Source organism: Oncorhynchus tshawytscha, linkage group LG32 (assembly GCF_018296145.1).
Source record: "Oncorhynchus tshawytscha isolate Ot180627B linkage group LG32, Otsh_v2.0, whole genome shotgun sequence".
NCBI lineage: Eukaryota > Metazoa > Chordata > Actinopteri > Salmoniformes > Salmonidae > Oncorhynchus > Oncorhynchus tshawytscha.
In genome coordinates, this window is record NC_056460.1 from 14,706,185 (window position 1) to 14,726,422 (window position 20,238).

General features: G+C 44.3%; 1 protein-coding gene across 3 annotated transcripts in view; it reads right to left on the reverse strand.

Moving 5' to 3' along the window:
- Positions 1 to 20,238, reverse strand: part of LOC112235426 (potassium voltage-gated channel subfamily KQT member 5) — a 160,844-nt gene that overhangs the window by 20,619 nt on the left and 119,987 nt on the right. For 2 of the 3 annotated variants that reach the window (XM_042310718.1, XM_042310719.1), the window contains exons 2-9: positions 20,059 to 20,149; positions 15,894 to 16,020; positions 5,663 to 5,838; positions 5,164 to 5,289; positions 3,760 to 3,870; positions 3,417 to 3,512; positions 2,141 to 2,235; positions 834 to 860 (exon numbers count right to left, since the gene is read on the reverse strand). In XM_042310718.1, the coding sequence (XP_042166652.1) occupies positions 834 to 860; positions 2,141 to 2,235; positions 3,417 to 3,512; positions 3,760 to 3,870; positions 5,164 to 5,289; positions 5,663 to 5,838; positions 15,894 to 16,020; positions 20,059 to 20,149 (849 nt within the window). Of the gene's footprint in view, positions 1 to 833; positions 861 to 2,140; positions 2,236 to 2,531; positions 2,634 to 3,416; positions 3,513 to 3,759; positions 3,871 to 5,163; positions 5,290 to 5,662; positions 5,839 to 15,893; positions 16,021 to 20,058; positions 20,150 to 20,238 lie in introns of all 3 variants that reach the window. The other variant, XM_042310720.1, reaches the window with a different exon arrangement.

Below are 20,238 nucleotides of genomic sequence, written 5' to 3' on the forward strand. Positions count from 1 at the left end.
GAGAAAGACAGTGTTCTCTCCCTCTTCTATCTTTCCTCTGTAATTTAGTGTCTGTGTCACTCAAATCCTGTTATACTGAAATACACACACAACACACGACTGCAATAAACACAATTATTTTTAATTTTAGAGAGCGAGAGAGAGAGGAACCACTGCAATCATTTCCTTCCTGAAGAACACCTCAGGTACGGAGAGATGTAGTGAGAGAAGGGGATGAAGGAGAGGAAGAAAGAAAGAGAGAGAGAGGGAATGAAAGGACAAGAGCTGAGAGAGAATAGGGGAGTGGGAGGAATAAAGAGATGGAGAGCGAGAGGGAAGAAGGAATAATAAAAGGAGAGAAAGAAAGATAAACACTGAAGAAAGAGGGGGGAGAGGCCCAAAGGAGAGGTAAATAATGACTAAGTAATGAACTGGTGGCTGTTTCTATAAATGGATCCATTAAGTTAAGAGCTAGGGCCAACAACTCTTAACTAGCTATCTTTCTCTGCAATAGGTCTCCAGACTGCATATTGGCACTTTCAGCAGCAATACACTGTAAGTCCCAAATGACACCCTCCTCCCTTTATAGTGCACTACCTTTGACCAATGTTCTATGGATGGAGAGAGACGTTTGGGACACACCCACACAGTTCTGAATAGCGGCTGAAAGCATTGGCATTTCCATTTTGGTCATTTGGCAGAGCAGACGATCTTATCCAGAGCGACTTGCCATCCATACAGGCAGTAGGGAAGACGTGACCCCCAACACACAGGGTTACGACGTACACCGGTGGTAGTGGTGCGTGTGGATCTGTGCGTCAAGTAGATACACAGAACAAGTAGGAGGTACGCACCTTGTGGACGATTCACCCTGGTCCTTCCTTCAGGTTGAGAAGTGAGAGAGGGGAGAGGGGAGAAAGTGAGGAAATATTTAGCAAAGTCTTCATCGCAAACATCATCTACTGCACCAGCGAGGATCGAGATGAGCTCGACGGGTCATCATCAAAAGAGATGCTGAGGATTTAAGGCAGAGCAAATCACAAGGATGTCACCAGACTAAACAGAAACAAGACTCAAGACACACACACACATGCATTTCAATGCAGTGTAACTATCCAGGCAAACGTGCTAGCAGTGTGTAGACAGGTGTGTTTCATCAGTGTGTGTGTGTGTGTGTGTGTTGTCTATATGTCAGTAAAGCATGTAGCAGATGGATTCTCCAATATCTCCAGGTTCCACAACATTCCATCTGCATATTTACCGGTCTTGAAACGCTATTGGCAGATAATACCAATACAGGCACTCCAGATCTCCCAATCACACAAGGCTATTCCAGCACAGTGCCAGTCCAATGAGACGAGAGACGGAGAAGTGGCAACACATTCAATAAGGCCTCAGCGTCTAAATGGATCATTTAGACGCTGATTACCGTCAGAAATGGATGGGCCGTGGAGGACGACAGCTAAATTCACTGCCTCAGTTGAAAGTGGAGTGCAGACAATCTCAAGTCTTCAGTGAATCTTAGCTAACTGTGTTAGGCCTAAGTTCCAAATGGCACCCTTTTCCCCATGTAGTGCACTACTTTTGACTAGGGCCTGATCAAAAGTAGTGCACTACATAGGGAATGGGGTGTCATTGAGAACACTACCCTTAAACTGTTAGACTGATGGTTTGAGCATATATTGGGAGATATGAATGCTTGTTGTGTCAGCAGGATAGAGGTGCACTGGGGTGTTGTCTACATGATTGGTTTTTAGTCATATTTCTTGAGTTCTTGAGTTCACTACAGTTTGGATGAAAAGGAACCTGGACAATATTGGTCTTTTGATGGCTGTTAACTATTGACTTATAATAACAGAAGACAAATTATAAAAGTATAAATGTATTCATTCACAGAAAAGCAGGAAGTACATAAGTGAAAAAGAACTTGAGGTAGAGGAGACTAGTAGAAAATAAGTAGCCTGGTCCTAGATCAGTTTGTGCTGTTTTGCCAACACCTACGGCCATTGTCACACCAAACGTGCCAAACAGATCTGGGACCAGGCCAGAAAAGAAGAGGAAAGTTAACAGAAATACTTAATTGGAAAAAGAGAAGGGAAAAGACTGCTTAACAGGGGCACAGACACCAAACTCAGACACCAGCTGCCAATGTTGTACCTACTTTGTAGGGCTGCAGGTATGCAACGCCTTCAAATGAGGCTTCCAGGTAGCAATGGAAACCGAGTTCTCATCAGCCGCATAACTACGCCAAACACACTGCATGCAGAACACACAGAAACACAGGTGGAGGAAAAGACAAGAGACAAAAGAGACAAAAGAGACAAAAGAGACAAAAGAGACAAAAGAGACAAAAGAGACAAAAGAGACAAAAGAAAAACAAAAAAGAAGAAAAAGAAAGAACAAACAGAGGAATCAAAAAAATGGGGGAAAAACTCTTGATTAGTGATTAAAAAAAACCACAACAAAGCAATCACGGGTCAAAGGTCGCGCGTGAGTGACACATTCTGTGCATGGGCTGAGTTCGGAGGCCAGGCACGATGGGGGTACATTACATGCCTGTGAGGCTGGGAGGGCAGGAGGCTCACGTGGTAACGCCACGTGGCGCCTAGATACGGCCTGGTAGAGTAGTCGGTGGAGTAGTAGCGCCACGCAGCCTGGTGCGGTGGCAGGATGGAGAGGAGGATAGTTGAAGGGGAGGAAGAGGAGGGGAAAGGAGGTAGAGGAGGAAGAAGAAGATAGCGAGGGGGGTAGGGTAAGGAGGAGAAGAGGAGAAGCAAGGTAAGAGGAGAAAGCGGAGAAGGCAGAGGAGGAGGAAGGCAGGAGAGGAAGCGAGGGATAGAGGGATACACAAAGGAAACCACAAGGTGAGGTCACAAACAGGAAGGAAAAGAGGAAGACGAGGGATGCAGGGAAGGATAGCTAACAGCTTAAGCTTGCCTGCCACTCTTGTGGGTAGAGTGTTAGGAATTGGGGAGAATGGACAGAACCTATAGCTCGGAAGCATTGGAGAACCCGGGGTTAGAGGAGGTTACCCTACATGCTGGTTCCTGGGCATGTTTGGAGTGTTTGTGATGAGGGGAAAAATAGAGACTGGATAACAACAAAATGACTTTTAGTTTCAATGTCACCATACTTCGCAACAGTAAGGTAAACGATTGATTCAATCAACGAGAGACAATGAGTATTTATCTCTGGCACAAAAATCTATAATGATGTATTCATATCCCAAGGGCAATTTGAATTGACAATACCATTAAAGTGACCATAGTACAAATAGCAGTATTGAAGTAATGAGGCCCAAATGGCACCCTATTTCCTTCATAGAACAATATTTTTGACCAGGGCCCATAGGGCTTGGGTCAAAAGTAGTGCACTATATAGGGAATAGGGTCCCGTTTTGGACGTACCCTGTGATAGATATAACAATTTGCCTTTACCTGGATGAGACAAGCGGCTGGGTTCCTCCTCTTCTCAAAGTGCTTCTGTCTGTGCTGCTCCTGGACCTTCAGGGCAAAGCCTGAGCCCAGTATACCCTGGGAAGACACAGGAGGACAAGGGAATCAGGTGAGAACATGTCAAACAGCTCTTTTGTCGGCCATTTTGGGTCAATGGCTCATTAGTGACTGTGAACAACATGTGACCATGAAGTCAGATAGGGGAGGTAGCTGTCTAGTAGAGTAACTATAAGGATACAATCATCTAAGTAGTGTGCGTGTGTGTGTGTGTGCATGTATCTGCCAATTTGTGTGCGTGCGTACGTACGTCAGTGTGTGTACTCACCGCTGGCAGGGCAAAGAAAGAGATGCCCAGTAGAGCAAACCCAGCTGAGAGCATACGACCGGTCCATGTCTTCGGGGTCTTGTCCCCGTAACCAATGGTTGTCAAGGTGATCTGAGAACACACACAAACACAATTATATGTTGAGAAAGACGCCACTATTATCCATCATAGGTCCTAAATTATACTATATGGGAGCGAAGCCACCAAATTAAATATCGTACATTTGTGGGGGTATTGAAATCCTAACAAAATGGCTGCAATTTACACTATTTACTAGGGTCTAGTCACAAGAATAAGTATTGTATGTGTGTTGATAATGCATCTCTGCTTTTTGACCTTTATATCACTTCATTGGCTTATTATATAGCTTTAGTTTCATCTGCCTTCTCTCTCATCTCTCTCTAATCTCTCTCTCTAGGTCTCTCTCTCATCTCTCTCTAATCTCTCTCTCTCATCTCTCTCTAATCTCTCTCTCTAGCTCTCTCTCTAGCTCGCTTTCTCTAACCTCTCTCTCTCTCTCTCTCTCTCTCTCTCTCTCTCTCTCTCTCATCTCTAATCTCTCTCTCTCTCTCTCTCTCTCTCTCTCTAGCTCTCTCTCATCTCTAACCTCTCTCTCTAACCTCTCTCTCTCTCTCTCTCTCTCTCTCTCTCTCTCTCTCTCTCTCTCTCTTCTCTCTCTCTCTCTCCCTCTCATCTATAATCTCTCTCTCTCTAGCTCTCTCTCGCTTTCTCTAACCTCTCTCTCTATCTCTCTCATCTCTCTCTCCTACTGCTATCTAATTGACTGAAAAGCACAGAAGATAATTCCCTATTGATTTAGTGACTCTCTTCTATCTGGGTTTCCTACCCATTCTGCCGTGCTGGGCTGCCGTGCACGACAAAGAAGGCCGTGGCCATTTTGTGTCATTATGACTTTTGGAGGCAGTATGAAAATGGTGGCTAATGGTGCTGGGGCTAATGTATATTACGAAGACGAAGGTGTTTAATCAAAGCTTATGTGCGACAAAACAGGAGGGACATAAAAAGAAAAGTGCCTGGCAAAGAATGAGAGGACTTTCTGCTTGTTCTCCTTTGGGTGGATGGAATAACGTGAAAAAAATAATACTGAAAATGTGTTGTATTAGAGAAAAGGATGAATTTTCAGAGGTAAATACTATTTGAATAAGAGCTTTATTTCCCTGTTGCCCAGAAACCAAATCAGGGACAGACCATGCCGCTGAGTAGAAATATGGAACATTAAATTAATAGAACATCAACAAACAACGTTAATAGTGTTTGGAAAACAGTCATGGGAAAAAGGAACCCTTTAACTGGGAAACATGGACTGTTCCAACATCATCCACCGTCCACGCTGGACTCTTACATTACGAGGGCAGACAGGGGAGTATCTGTAACTTTACTCACCGTTCCCCACCATAAGGCATCAGCATAGGTGGCAAACTCGCTGTTGAACTTGTTCTCCACAAGGTAGACCAGAAAGGAGGAGAAGATGAGGACCAGGAAGCCAATGTACCAGGCCGTCACCAGCTCCTACAGGGAGAGAATTATATATTTTTTTACGATTCCCATTAGCTGACACCATGACGTCAGAGAAGACGTCTCCAGAGAAGGAAGAGAGAAAAGAGGAGAGGAAAGGAGAAAGAAGAGTGGAGAGAAGAAGTGAGTGTGACTGTGGATCTGTGACTGTGTATGTATTTTATTTTTTACCTTTATTTAACTAGGCAAGTCAGTTAAGAACAAATTCTTATTTTCAGTGACGGCCTAGGAACAGTGGGTTAACTGCCTGTTCAGGGGCAGATGACTGATTTGTACCTTGTCAGCTCAGGGATTTGAACTTGCAACCTTTCGGTAACTAGTCCAATGCTCTAACCACTAGGCTACCCTATTCGTCAGGCAGCCCCACCTTGCTGTGTGCGTACACAACTGATCCCAGCAGTTTCCAGGTGCCGCCGCGCCGGTCCATGCGCACCATACGCAGGATCTGCAGGAAGCGGAGGCTACGCAGGGCGGAAGTGGCGAAGATGTTACCCTGGCTTCCCGCCGACACCACTGCTACGGAGGCTATCAGTACGATGATATCTGGGAGGGGGAGGGGGGATATGGGAATTGAGAGAGGGAGAGAGAGAGAGAGAGGGAGAGAGAGAGAGAGAGAGAGAGAGAGAGAGAGAGAGAGAGAGAGAGAGGGAGAGAGAGAGAGAGAAAATATAAAGATAGGGGGAAGAGGAAGGGGAGAAAAAGAGAAAGTTACAGGTGCGCACACAGGTAAAGAATAGTAGTTATATGTCACAATACTGGTGTGGAATGGACACTAACATAACAGTACTGGTGTGGACTGGACACTAACATAACAGTACTGGTGTGGACTGGACACTAACATAACAGTACTGGTGTAGACTGGACACTAACATAACAGTACTGGTGTAGACTGGACACTAACATACTGGTGTAGACTGGAGTACTGGTGTAGACTGGACACTAACATAACAGTACTGGTGTGGACACACTAACATAACAGTACTGGTGTGGACTGGACACTAACATAACAGTACTGGTGTGGACTGGACACTAACATAACAGTACTGGTGTAGACTGGACACTAACATAACAGTACTGGTGTGGACTGGACACTAACATAACAGTACTGGTGTGGACTGGACACTAACATAACAGTACTGGTGTAGACTGGACACTAACATAACAGTACTGGTGTGGACTGGACACTACATAACAGTACTGGTGTGGACTGGACACTAACATAACAGTACTGGTGTGGACTGGACACTACATAACAGTACTGGTGTGGACTGGACACTACATAACAGTACTGGTGTAGACTGGACACTACATAACAGTACTGGTGTAGACTGGACACTAACATAACAGTACTGGTGTGGACTGGACACTAACATAACAGTACTGGTGTGGACTGGACACTAACATAACAGTGAAACTACGTGAAATGGATAAAGGCAACAGCCATTCAAACTTGACCAAATCTTGACCATTACGATCGGTCACATTGACCCTGAATATATCCGTGAAATCGATAGCCACGTCAACCCTTGAGGGGGCAAATTCTATCGAGGTGGAATAACATTTGCCGTTGTAAACAAATCATTATGTTGTAATTACCCCTTACTGTGACCGATTATCACAACAACAGCAACAGCATATCATCCACATGACTGAATGAATGATACAGTCTCCCTCTCTGTGTGTGCGTGTGTGTGTGTGTGCGCGTGTGTGCGTAACGTGTGTGTGCGCGTGTGTGCGTGTTTGTGTGTGTGTGCACGCGCGTGTGTGCTGGCATTCTGCTAAAGGCGTCAACAACACAATAAGTCACAAAGCTACACGCGCTTCTGCATTGATCGAGATCCACAATCCATCCCCAACACAGAATGGTGCGGACATCATAGCAAGGCCTGTAATCTAACACCTGTGCTGTATGTACAGTGTACACCATGCACCACTGACGCATGAAAAGAGATTGAGATATCAAGTATGTTTGGAAACGTGTACTGGAAACACTGTGTAAGTGTATTGGTCTAAAGGAGGACACTTTACAGCAACATAGTTCAACTGTTGTGCATGTGGGGAATTCCACTGGATTGATACTGACCTTCAATCCAAGGTCGTTAGTGGCAAACACACAGGAGCAGGTTCTCACAGGGACGCACACAATAACGCAAGCATGCACAGAAGCACACACACACACATTTACACGTGTACACATGTACAGGCATTTCACTGTATTTGTGCACGTGACAATAAAAACTTGAAACACACACACACTCACAAAGGGAGGACAGGGACAGTTCAGACCACAACGACAGGAAGTCTGAGACTCAATCCCAAATGGCACCCTATTCCCTACATAGTGCACTACTTTTGACCAGAGTCCTGTGGGCTTTGTAGGTAATAGGGTTCCATTTGGGAAGTTGTCTGAGCCATCAGACTTCTCCTCCAACACAGACAAATAATATTTTGTATTTTCGTTAATACACCCTTGTGTTTCACCACCCCCTCACTTCTAAGACGCTCCACCACCACGTGAAACCACAAACTGAAGAAATATTATTTTCTTCTTCTTGGTTTCCCCCTGCATTTTTCTGTTTTGTGAGAATTTGTCATCCCACCAGGCGGTGGGTTTGTCTGTCCTTCCAGGGAACTCAGCGCTTGGACATGAAATACAATTGCTGACCGAGGTTTGGTCGATCGCTCTAGGGCTTATAAATCATGAACCAGTTAACCCATGGCAAGAGGGAGACGGTGGAACCGCGAAAAATACATGAACCAACCACACACACACAGACCGTACTCGGACAGCCCAAAAAATGGCATGCTGGGACATAAAGATGCTGGCCAAGCACTGGCCTCTGCTGAAGATGTGGAAAGAAAAGACCTCTTTAACAAGCAGGTGAGTGTATGACGTGTGTGTGTTTTTGAAGGAGAGAGAGAGTCTGTATGCGTATAAATTGGTGTGTCTATGCACACATGCTTGTGTATGTCTTTAAGTGTGCTTGAGTGTGTGTGTGTTTGAGTGTGTGTGTGTGAGAGAGTGTGTGTGTGTGTGTGTGTGTGTGTGTGTGTGTGTGTGTGTGTGTGTGTGTGTGTGTGTGTGTGTGTGTGTGTGTGTGTGTGAGCGTGTGTGTGTGTATGTGTGTATGTGTGTGTGTGTGTGTCTGACTGTGTCATTTCTGCGTGTGTGTTTGTGAGAGAGAGCGAGTGTGTGTGTGTGTGTGCGTGGCTGCTGAGTGCTGACAGAACTCTCACATCTGGAGTCTCCATCTGCCTGGTCTAGCTTTAACAGCAGTACTGTGTGTCCTGGTTCACCCTCTGAGCCTTGGCCACACTTGTCTCTCTAACCATGCATGCCAAAAACACAGAATCCAATCAGCTGCACCAGTGATCCCACTCTGGGTTGAGACTACAGTTACTATGTTGTGATGATTCCTATGATGTGGGACTATGGGGCGGTTTCCCAGACCCAGATTAAACCTACTGGACTAGGAGTCATGTTCAATAGATCCAGTCCAGGACTAGGCTTAATCTGGGTCTGGGAAACGGACTCTATGAGGTTTAAAATTATTTACTAGTTTCGCAAATATTAGTTATCTATTCTATCGCTGCAGATGTGTGAATGTGTGTGTTCCTTTGTGTGTGTGTGTCCTCAGTGGTTGCCAGTGTGTGTGTTCACATTTCTCCTCGTCCATCCAGGCAGACAGTCAAAGTCACATACTCACATACTTGGACAGGGGTAAGCTCTTGGTATGACGTTAACAGTTAGCAGCCCAACTGACTCTGGACTGCCTGGTCAGCATACAGCCAACACATACATATATTCTCTCTTTCTTTCTTTCTTTCTTTCTTTCTTTCTTTCTTTCTTTCTTTCTTTCTTTCTTTCTTTCTTTCTTTCTTTCTTTCTTTCTTTCTTTCTTTCTTTCTTTCTTTCTTTCTTTCTTTCTTTCTTTCTTTCTTTCTTTCTTTCTTTCTTCTGTCTGTCTGTCTGTCTGTCTGTCTGTGTGTGTGTGTGTGTGTGTGTGTGTGTGTGTGTGTGTGTGTGTGTCTGCCTGTCTGTCTGTCTGTCTGTCTGTCTGTCTGTCTGTCTGTCTGTCTGTCTGTCTGTCTGTCTGTCTGTCTGTCTGTCTGTGTGTGTGTGTGTGTGTGTGTGTGTGTGTGTGTCTGCCTGTCTGTCTGGGCTGGGTGGCATATGAGTCCTTGGCTGATAGAGCGACTACAGCTCCCACAGGTGTGTGTGTGCGAGTGTGTGTGTAAGTGTGTGTGTGTCTATGGCTCATTGAGGGGACTCTCTCATTCCTAAACATGGGGGTGGTAAGGACACCAAGAGGTCAAAATCCCCCAAGGAACACCACATTTAGCTCCAATCCTTTCACTAACAAATTCAATATCCCCGTGTTGTTGTCACCGTGTCTCGTCACAATCAAATCCTTTCACCAGAAAAGTTTAGCATCGAGCCAGTGATTTCTCATGGTGCAACACTACAGTGTGAGGAATCCTCTATCTATACAGTCAAGCAATGTGCTCCACATAAACCACTACATTCAATCAGCATCCTCTACCTAAACCACAATGTAAGATACATAAGCTGGTTTTCAGACAAATATGTTCTCAGTCAAACGTACGTCAATAAACATTCTTCCGGTATGCCAACCCCATTGGCTGATGGGAACCCACCACTGACTGAACCTACCAATGAGAGCTATTCATCCAGTTTATGAGCTGTTCTGTTTGTTTCCATTCATCTGGGCTCTGGGGACCACATCTGCATTGAAATATCTCCTTCTAACGATCTTTCAATGACTTCACAGGACAAATCACCTGCTCGGAACACTTAAAGATGGAATTGGCTCATTGCGTATAATTTATGGATGCTGAGTCACTGAGTGAGACACCCCCCGCTCTCCAGAGACTAATGGATCGGCCCAGACAGTAATGACTGGGGTGTATCGGGCTGACAGTTATGGATACTCTAACCACTGACTGTATAGGGGAGAGAATTTATGGACCCATCTAGAGTAGTCGAAGCACACTACAACACACTCAGACACACACAATGTTGACACACACATCAGGGTGGAGAGGTGGGGGAGGGAGACGAGAGAGAGGGGAGGGGGGGGACGAAAGGAGGGACAGGAAAAAAATACAAAAAGAGAGAGGGAGAGAGAGAAGGAAAGAGAGAGAGGAAAATAGGAATGATAAACCTCCCTCAAGCAGCTCAGCGTGATTATCATGGTGATTGTCATTATAATCTGTCTCCAGCCTTGCCTTGTGCCATTAGTCGATGCGTAATAGATTGAGGTATTGGCAAATGTCACATGCCCTCATACAGACAGTACTCCATGATTGTAATAGGCCAGCTGATCAATCATTCAACACAATAGGGCTGACATAAGGAGGTCAAAGGAAGTATTTTACAGAGAGAAACAGACAATAAATTATGATAAAGTAACAGCAATGCTTAAGATATTCATGATGGCCATACTTCCTAGTGTCTAACCAGTAAAAATAGGTTTATTAGTAGTGGCTACTTGTAGTGGAAGCTGGAGGGGGATTGTGTCCAGTCAGTGACCCTACGTGTTTTGATAGAGAGATGATTGGAGAGGTATCCTAGGGTGTATGTTTTGGCTTGGAGGGGAAAGGGGTAAACAGCTTAGGAGGCAGGATTAAGACTGACAAATAATTAAGAAGGGGAGAGGTCAGAGGAGGACACACCCAACAGCATATTACAGCCAGCCTTAACCATCTGTATTCAGAACATCTAGTTCAGCCTTAACCATCTCTATTCAGAATATCTAGTTCAGCCTTAACCGTCCCTATTCAGAACATCTAGTTCAGCCTTAACCGTCTCTATTCAGAATATCTAGTTCAGCCTTAACCGTCTCTATTCAGAATATCTAGTTCAGCCTTAACCGTCTCTATTCAGAATATCTAGTTCAGCCTTAACCGTCTCTATTCAGAATATCTAGTTCAGCCTTAACCGTCTCTATTCAGAATATCTAGTTCAGCCTTAACCGTCCCTATTCAGAACATCTAGTTCAGCCTTAACCGTCTCTATTCAGAATATCTAGTTCAGCCTTAACCATCTCTATTCAGAACATCTAGTTCAGCCTTAACCATCTCTATTCAGAATATCTAGTTCAGCCTTAACCGTCCCTATTCAGAACATCTAGTTCAGCCTTAACCGTCTCTATTCAGAATATCTAGTTCAGCCTTAACCATCTCTATTCAGAACATCTAGTTCAGCCTTAACCGTCTCTATTCAGAATATCTAGTTCAGCCTTAACCATCTCTATTCAGAATATCTAGTTCAGCCTTAACCGTCTCTATTCAGAATATCTAGTTCAGCCTTAACCGTCCCTATTCAGAACATCTAGTTCAGCCTTAACCGTCTCTATTCAGAATATCTAGTTCAGCCTTAACCGTCTCTATTCAGAACATCTAGTTCAGCCTTAACCGTCTCTATTCAGAACATCTAGTTCAGCCTTAACCATCTCTATTCAGAATATCTAGTTCAGCCTTAACCGTCTCTATTCAGAATATCTAGTTCAGCCTTAACCGTCTCTATTCAGAATATCTAGTTCAGCCTTAACCGTCTCTATTCAGAATATCTAGTTCAGCCTTAACCGTCTCTATTCAGAATATCTAGTTCAGCCTTAACCGTCTCTATTCAGAGTATCTAGTTCAGTTTCTGGCCTGTGTTCGGTTGTTTGTTGTCAGTCTGTCTGAATCTCTCTCTCTCTCAGAATATCTAGTTCAGCTCTCTCTATCACACAACACATATATATATATAGAGTATCTAGTTCAGTTTCTGGCCTGTGTTCGGTTGTTTGTTGTCAGTCTGTCTGAATCTCTCTCTCTCTCTCTCTCTCTCTACACACATATATATATATATATATATATATATATATATATATATATATATATATATATACTGTATACACACCACCGATCAAACACCTTCTTTTTAGAACACCTCAGCATATATGGGGACTCCTTTAAGACTGTTGGAAAAGCATTCCATGTGAAGCTGGTTGAGAGAATGCCAAGAATGTCATTAAGGCAAAGGGTGGCTATTTGAAGAATCTCAAATATAAAATACAGTTGAAGTCTGAAGTTTACATACACTTAGGTTGGAGTCAATAAAACTCGTTTTTCAACCACTCCACAAATGTCTTGTTAACAAACTATCGTTTTGGCAAGTCGGTTAGGACATCTTCATTGTGCATGACACAAGCACATTTAGCAACAATTGTTTACAAACAGATTATTTCAATTATATTTCACTGTATCATAATTCCAGTGGGTCAGAAGTTTACATACACTAAGTTGACTGTGCCTTTAAACAGCTTGGGAAATTCCAGAAAATGATGTCATGGCTTTAGAAGCTTCTAATAGGCTAATTTACATAATTTGAGTCAATTGGAGGTGTACCTGTGGATGTATTTCAAGACCTACTGTCAAACTCAGTGCCCCTTTGCTTGGCACCATGGGACAATCAAAAGAAATCAGCCAAAACAATTGTAGACCTCCGCAAGTCTGGTTCATCCTTGGGAGCAATTTCCATGGGACACCATGGGACCAAATAAACACCATGGGACCACGCAGCCGTCATACCGCTCAGGAAGGAGACGCGTTCTGTCTCTGAGAGAAGAAAGTACTTTGGTGCGAAAAATGCAAATCAATCCCAGAACAACAGCAAAGGACCTTGTGAAGATGCTGGAGGAAACAGGAACAAAAGTATATATATCCACAGTAAAACGAGTCCTATATCGACATAACCTGAAAGGCCGCTCAGCAAGGAAGAAGCCACTGCTCCAAAACCGTGATAAAAAAGCCAGACTACGGTTTGCAACTGCACATGGGGACAAAAGATCGTACTTTTTGGAGAAATGTCCTCTGGTCTGATGAAAGAAAAAGAGAACTGTTTGGCCATAATGACCATCATTATGTTTGGAGGAAAAAGGGGGCAGGCTTGCAAGCCGAAGAACACCATCCCAACTGTGAAACACGGGGGTGGCAGCATCATGCTGTGGGGGTGCTTTGCTGCAGGAGGGACTGGTGCACTTCACAAGATAAATGGCATCATGAGGAATTTAAAATTATGTGGATACATTGAAGCAACATCTCAAAACATCATTCAGGAAGTTAAAGCTTGGTTGCAAATGGGTCTTCCAAATGGACAATGACCACAAGCATACTTCCAAAGTTGTGGCAAAATGGCTTAAGGACAACAAAGTCAAGGTATTGGAGTTGCCATCACAAAGCCCTGACCTCAATCCTATAGAAAGTTTGTGGGCAGAACTGAAGAAGCATGTGTGAGCAAGGAGGCCTACAAACCTGACTCAGTTACACCAGCTCTGTCAGGACGAATGGGCCAAAATTCACCCAACTTATTGTGGGAAGCTTGTGGAATGCTACCCGAAACGTTTGACCCAAGTTAAACAATTTAAAGGCAATGCTACCAAATACTAATTGAGTGTATGTAAACTTCTGAGCCACTGGGAATGTGATGAAAGAAATAAAAGCTGAAATAAAGCATTCTCTCTGCTATTATTCTGACATTTCACATTCTTAAAATAAAGTGGTGATCCTACCTGACCTTAGACAGGACATTTTTACTTGGATTAAATGTCAGGAATTGTGAAAAACTTAGTTTAAATGTATTTGGCTAAGGTGTATGTAAACTTCGACTTCAACTGTAGCTTCTATGAATGTCTATGTATACTGTAAAGATGTCACATGCCTTCATGTCTGCATATGAATGTTTACGAAATCTAATCTATACAATCGCCACCTCAAACTAAGTGTATTCATGTCTATGTACAGTATAGTTTGTGGGTGTACATATAACTTATGACAGAGTCTCAAATATATATATTTTTTTGTTTCACACTTTTTTTGGTTACTACATGATTCCATATGTTATTTCATAGTTTTTATGTCTTCATTATTATTCAACAATGTAGAAAATAGTAAAAATAAAGAAGAAGTAGGTGTTCCAAAACTTTTGACCGGTAGTGTATATATCTGTATCCGTCTAATTTCTGTATCTCTCTCGCTTTCTATCTCTGTTTCCCTCTCCCTCTCTCTCATTCTCTTTATCGCTCCCGCTCGCTCTCTCTCATTAGCCAGCTCAGAGAGCATGGTGATGCTAGCTCAGAGGGCATGATGACGCTAGCTCAGAGAGCATGATGACGCTAGCTCAGAGAGCATGGTGACGCTAGCTCAGAGAGCATGGTGACGCTAGCTCAGAGAGCATGATGACGCTAGCTCAGAGAGCATGGTGACGCTAGCTCAGAGAGCATGATGACGCTAGCTCAGAGAGCATGGTGACGCTAGCTCAGAGAGCATGGTGACGCTAGCTCAGAGAGCATGGTGACGCTAGCTCAGAGAGCATGGTGACGCTAGCTCAGAGAGCATGGTGACGCTAGCTCAGAGAGCATGGTGCCGCTAGCTCAGAGAGCATGGTGACGCCAGCTCAGAGAGCATGATGACGCCAGCTCAGAGAGCATGATGACGCTAGCTCAGAGAGCATGATGACGCTAGCTCAGAGAGCATGGTGACGCTAGCTCAGAGAGCATGTTGACGCTAGCTTAGAGAGCATGATGACGCTAGCTCAGAGAGCATGATGACGCTAGCTCAGAGAGCATGATGACGCTAGCTCAGAGAGCATGATGACGCTAGCTCAGAGAGCATGATGACGCCAGCTCAGAGAGCATGGTGACGCTAGCTCAGAGAGCATGATGACGCTAGCTCAGAGAGCATGGTGATGCTAGCTCAGACAGCATGGTGACGCTAGCTCAGAGAGCATGGTGATGCTAGCTCAGAGAGCATGGTGACGCTAGCTCAGAGAGCATGGTGATGCTAGCTCAGAGAGCATGGTGACGCTAGCTCAGAGAGCATGGTGACGCTAGCTCAGAGAGCATGGTGACGCTAGCTCAGAGAGCATGGTGATGCTAGCTCTGATGACGTAGCGTGACTGGTAAAGCCTCTACTCTCCCTCCCTGAAGTACGGCGGCCGTCTGAGAAGGGCAGATGAATATGTCTAAACACTGGAAAGAATTGAAGACGGGTTAATGGAGAGGCCTGTTTACATAGTCAGTCAACCCTAAGTCCCCTGTTAAGAATCACAAGAGCCTCAAACACCCCAGCTAAAACATCAAGCCAGAGGACTACAGCCTATTGTGCTTGTGTGTGTGTGTGTGTGTGTGTGTGTGTGTGTGTGTGTGTGTGTGTGTGTGTGTGTGTGTGTGTGTGTGTGTGTTCCTATGGTCAATTACACTGCATATCCTTTCACCCGTTAGGTCTCTTTGAACTCAGAAGTCACATTCCTATGGTAAAACTCCAGCAATAATGAATAGCCATATTGATTTGAAGTCAGGAAACTGACTTCTCGCTTTTAAGTAGGAAATAAAGTAACAGAGGTCATCGATTGTCATAAAAGAGGAAAAAGTAAATGATTTACCTGTAAAACTCTTTAACTTTAAAACACTTCTCATTACTGAACCATCAACTGAAGGTTGTAAACCTTTTATCATCCCTTGAAAAAACATTCACGAAGGGTTTATAAAGGGTTTATAAAGGGTTTATAACTCATCTAGTCTATAGCTCACCTATGACACAGAAAGGCTTGCGGGCGAATCGGAGGCGACCCTGCCATCCTCTGTAGCGACAGCAGCAGCCGGCCGACCAGATCCTGATGATGTACTCCAGCCCAAACACCACGATCATCACAAACTCCTACAGGAAGTCAGGGGAAAGTGATACACAATGACTAAGCAATTGCTATAAATCTACAAATAGGTGTCACACTTGCTTCATCATTGTATTGAAAGTACGAGAAATGATTTATCATCCAATCTCCAACATATCATAACATATTAAAGTGGCATGCCTTTTCTTGACATTGAAACAGATTCATGATTTGCATGAACGAATGATGCCTTAAAGTGGTCTACTTCCTGTGAGCAGCATGTATATAATGTTATACCTTTCAATTCAGTGTCAACCTAAAATATGCTAATGCACCATTAGCATGCTAAATGTCAACACTGAGTCAACATAGTCAATTAGATCACTTGGCACAAAATGTACATTTGCTCCGAGTATATCATGATTCAAATTCAGCTGATGCTAATCCAAGATAATGTCCCTAGCAAGTCTGGTCTAAGAGGCATATGGATGCAACAAGATTTGTTATGAGCACGGACGCTGTTTCAAATCTCTAGTTTTCAGAGTAGCGACTGGGAGCAAATAGATATCTGCCCGTGTGTGTCTATGTCGTCAGTAGGTGGCCTAATCGTGTTGACACTGATTTCATTTGGAGAGGCTTATGTTATTGAGTGGAGACATCCAGTATGAATCCAGTCAGGACAAAGGGATTAATCTTCTCCTCGGATAATCCGTGTATATCCCTCTTCCTATCTGTCATGGAGATACTTGCCTAGTACAGAAGGATGCCTAGTACAGAAGGATGGACCAACGCTTTGACTGTCACTGGCCCACCCAGGCTACAAAATGACATATACCACAAATCCTAATTTCCCCCAGGGATTCATAGTCATGTTGAATTGAGTTGAGCTTCAAAGGAAACAATATGAGTACATTTTTTCAACTTTTTTTTTTACACTATACTACCAACCTTATCTGTACTTTCCCCAGAGCAATGACAGACTCTCTATATTTTCAAATGTACTAGGGTGTTTGTTTGTCAGGGTCTGTTTCTGAAATCTCGTCTGGGTGGCTTTGAATCCAACCCCATGGCCTAGAATGTGATCTTTGATTATTTGAATGGGATGTTGCTCTTTGTTAATGAACACAATTCACTTCTCAACCGCTGGTGACATAATCACACACACGCGCCCACACACACACATAGACACACACACACACACACACACACACAGACACACACACACACACACACATAGACACACACACATAGACACACACACACACACACACACACATAGACACACACACATAGACACACACACATAGACACACACACATAGACACACACACATAGACACACACACATAGACACACACACATAGACACACACACACACATAGACACACACACACAGGCACGCGCCCACACACACACATAGACACACACACACACATAGGCACGCGCCCACACACACACATAGACACACACACACACAGGCACGCGCCCACACACACACATAGACACACACACACATAGGCACGCGCCCACACACACACATAGACACACACACACACATAGGCACGCGCCCACACACACACATAGACACACACACACACATAGGCACGCGCCCACAAACACACAAACACACTCACTCACTCACACACGCACGCGCCCACACACACACATTGGCACGCGCCCACAAACACACAAACACACAAACACACTCACTCACTCACACACGCACGCGCCCACACACACACATAGGCACGCGCCCACAAACACACAAACACACAAACACACTCACTCACTCACACACGCACGCGCCCACAAACACACATAGGCACGCACACACACTCACACAAACACACTCACTCACACATGCACGCGCACACAAACACACATAGGCACGCACACACACTCACACAAACACACTCACTCACTCACTCACACACGCACGCGCCCACAAACACACATAGGCACGCACACACACTCACACAAACACACTCACTCACTCACTCATTCACTCACACACGCACGCACCCACAAACACACATAGGCACGCACACACACTCACAAAAAAACACACTCACTCACTCACTCACACACGCACGTGCCCACAAACACACATAGGCACGCACACACACTCACAAAAAACACACTCACTCACTCACACACACACGCGCCCACAAACACACATAGGCACGCACACACACTCACAAAAAAACACACTCACTCACACACACACGCACGCGCCCACAAACACACATAGGCACGCACACACACTCACAAAAAAACACACTCACTCACTCACTCACTCACACACGCACGCGCCCACAAACACACATAGGCACGCACACACACTCACACTCACAAAAAAACACACTCACTCACTCACACACACACGCACACGCCCACAAACACACATAGGCACGCACACACACTCACAAAAAAACACACTCACTCACTCACACACGCACGTGCACACACAAACGCACGCACACACACACACACAAACACACTCACACGCACACACAACAACATCTCTCTCTCTCTCTCTCTCTCGTTCTCTCTCAATTCAATTCCATTCAATTTGCTTTATTGGCATGACGTAACAATGCACATATTGCTAAAGCTTACTTTTGATATTTACAATATGAAATGAATAAGAATCAAAATTGTCAACGGTAACAGTAGCAAAAATAACCAAGGGTCAAAATAACCATACATTCAACAATAACAATAAGTGTACAGTAGAGGATATGTGCAGGTTGATTGGTCTGTCAGACACTGTCCCTCATCTTATGGCAGGCAGCAATGTAGTGCGCTGCCAACCCACAGCTCTCTGCGTCCTCCCCCAACAGGATGGGCAGCCTACTCTCATCAGAGAGGTCTTTGAAACATCGAATAAGGGTTTGTTTTTTAATGGCGTAGAATGCCCTGCGTGCTTTCTCTCTCAGTTCATTCACTGCCTCATTAAGGTGTCCAGTTGAGCTTATTTTTAAACCTAAGTAATTGTAGTGTGTGTGTGTCTCTCTCTCTCTCTCTCTCTCTCTCTCTCTGGGACAATAGGGTCACCTACCATGCTAACTGGCTCCCGTAATGGAGTTAATTTCTTCCAGTTCACCACTCACATCTGAGCTCTATACAATTAACACTCATCTCTCACTCGTCTATTTTCCAGTTGCTGGACAATAATGCTTCAAATATCAATATATTTCAGCAACAATTTAAATGACTGTCAACATCAACAACAGGGCAATACAGAGACAATGATGATGACCAATTGATGACCCTTTGGCGAATGTTTAACTCACTCTCCCTCGCAGCCCTCAAGTCTGCTGTATCAGTATGGTGCTGACTCATCGCAGGGTACGGTTATCGGATAGTGACCTGCTAGCAGCATTTCAATAATAGTACACTATCTAGAACTTTAAAGGGTTCTTCAGCTGCCCCCATAGTTGAACCCTTTGAAGAACTATTTTTGGTTGTAGGTAGAACCCTTTTGGGTTCCATGTAGAACCCTTTCCTCAGACGGTTCTACATGCAACCCAAAAGGGTTCTACCTGAAACCAAAAAAGGGTTCTCCTGTGGGGACATCCGAAGAACCCTTCTTGGACCCTTTTTGTGTAGAAGAAGAAATCAATGTTGGCCCCAGATCAAATTACTAAACTCAATATGGAGACAACGCGTGAACCTTGGCCTGTATCGATTTTTCCTATAAGGACCACATACGTAGCAAGAGGGAGCTCGGCATCAGTAGGGTTCTTAACGTGGTTAAGTCCGTTTGAATCTGCTTTATTCACTATCCAATGACTAGACAATGGGAAAACAGAGATGTGTTCCCAATTGATCAGATTGACTTACTGATACCAGAATGTATTCATATCCTCTTACCTAATTACGAATAGAAATCTATTTGTGCAAAGAGGAGTTTGATTGAAAGCTCAACACACTTCACCGCTTTGTATTTGCCTGTTGTGAAGCGATAGGTGACACCGCTTTCTGCTACCACAGCGTCACCTATCACTGCACTCATTGTAAACAGGCACACTGATGAACAGCTTCTGTGTCAGAACATATGCCTAGTTTCAACCAGTTTCTCACCAGGATGAGCAGACAGTCGGAAGAGAAGTCCTGGTGAGCCGGAATGGTGGAGAACACAGACAGGACCAAGCAACCAAAGACCAGGACGAACCTACAGGACAAAACAGAGAGGAATCATAAATACATTTATCCAGAGCCATATAAAACAGAAGAAGAACATGGCAGTTCAGACAGGAAATG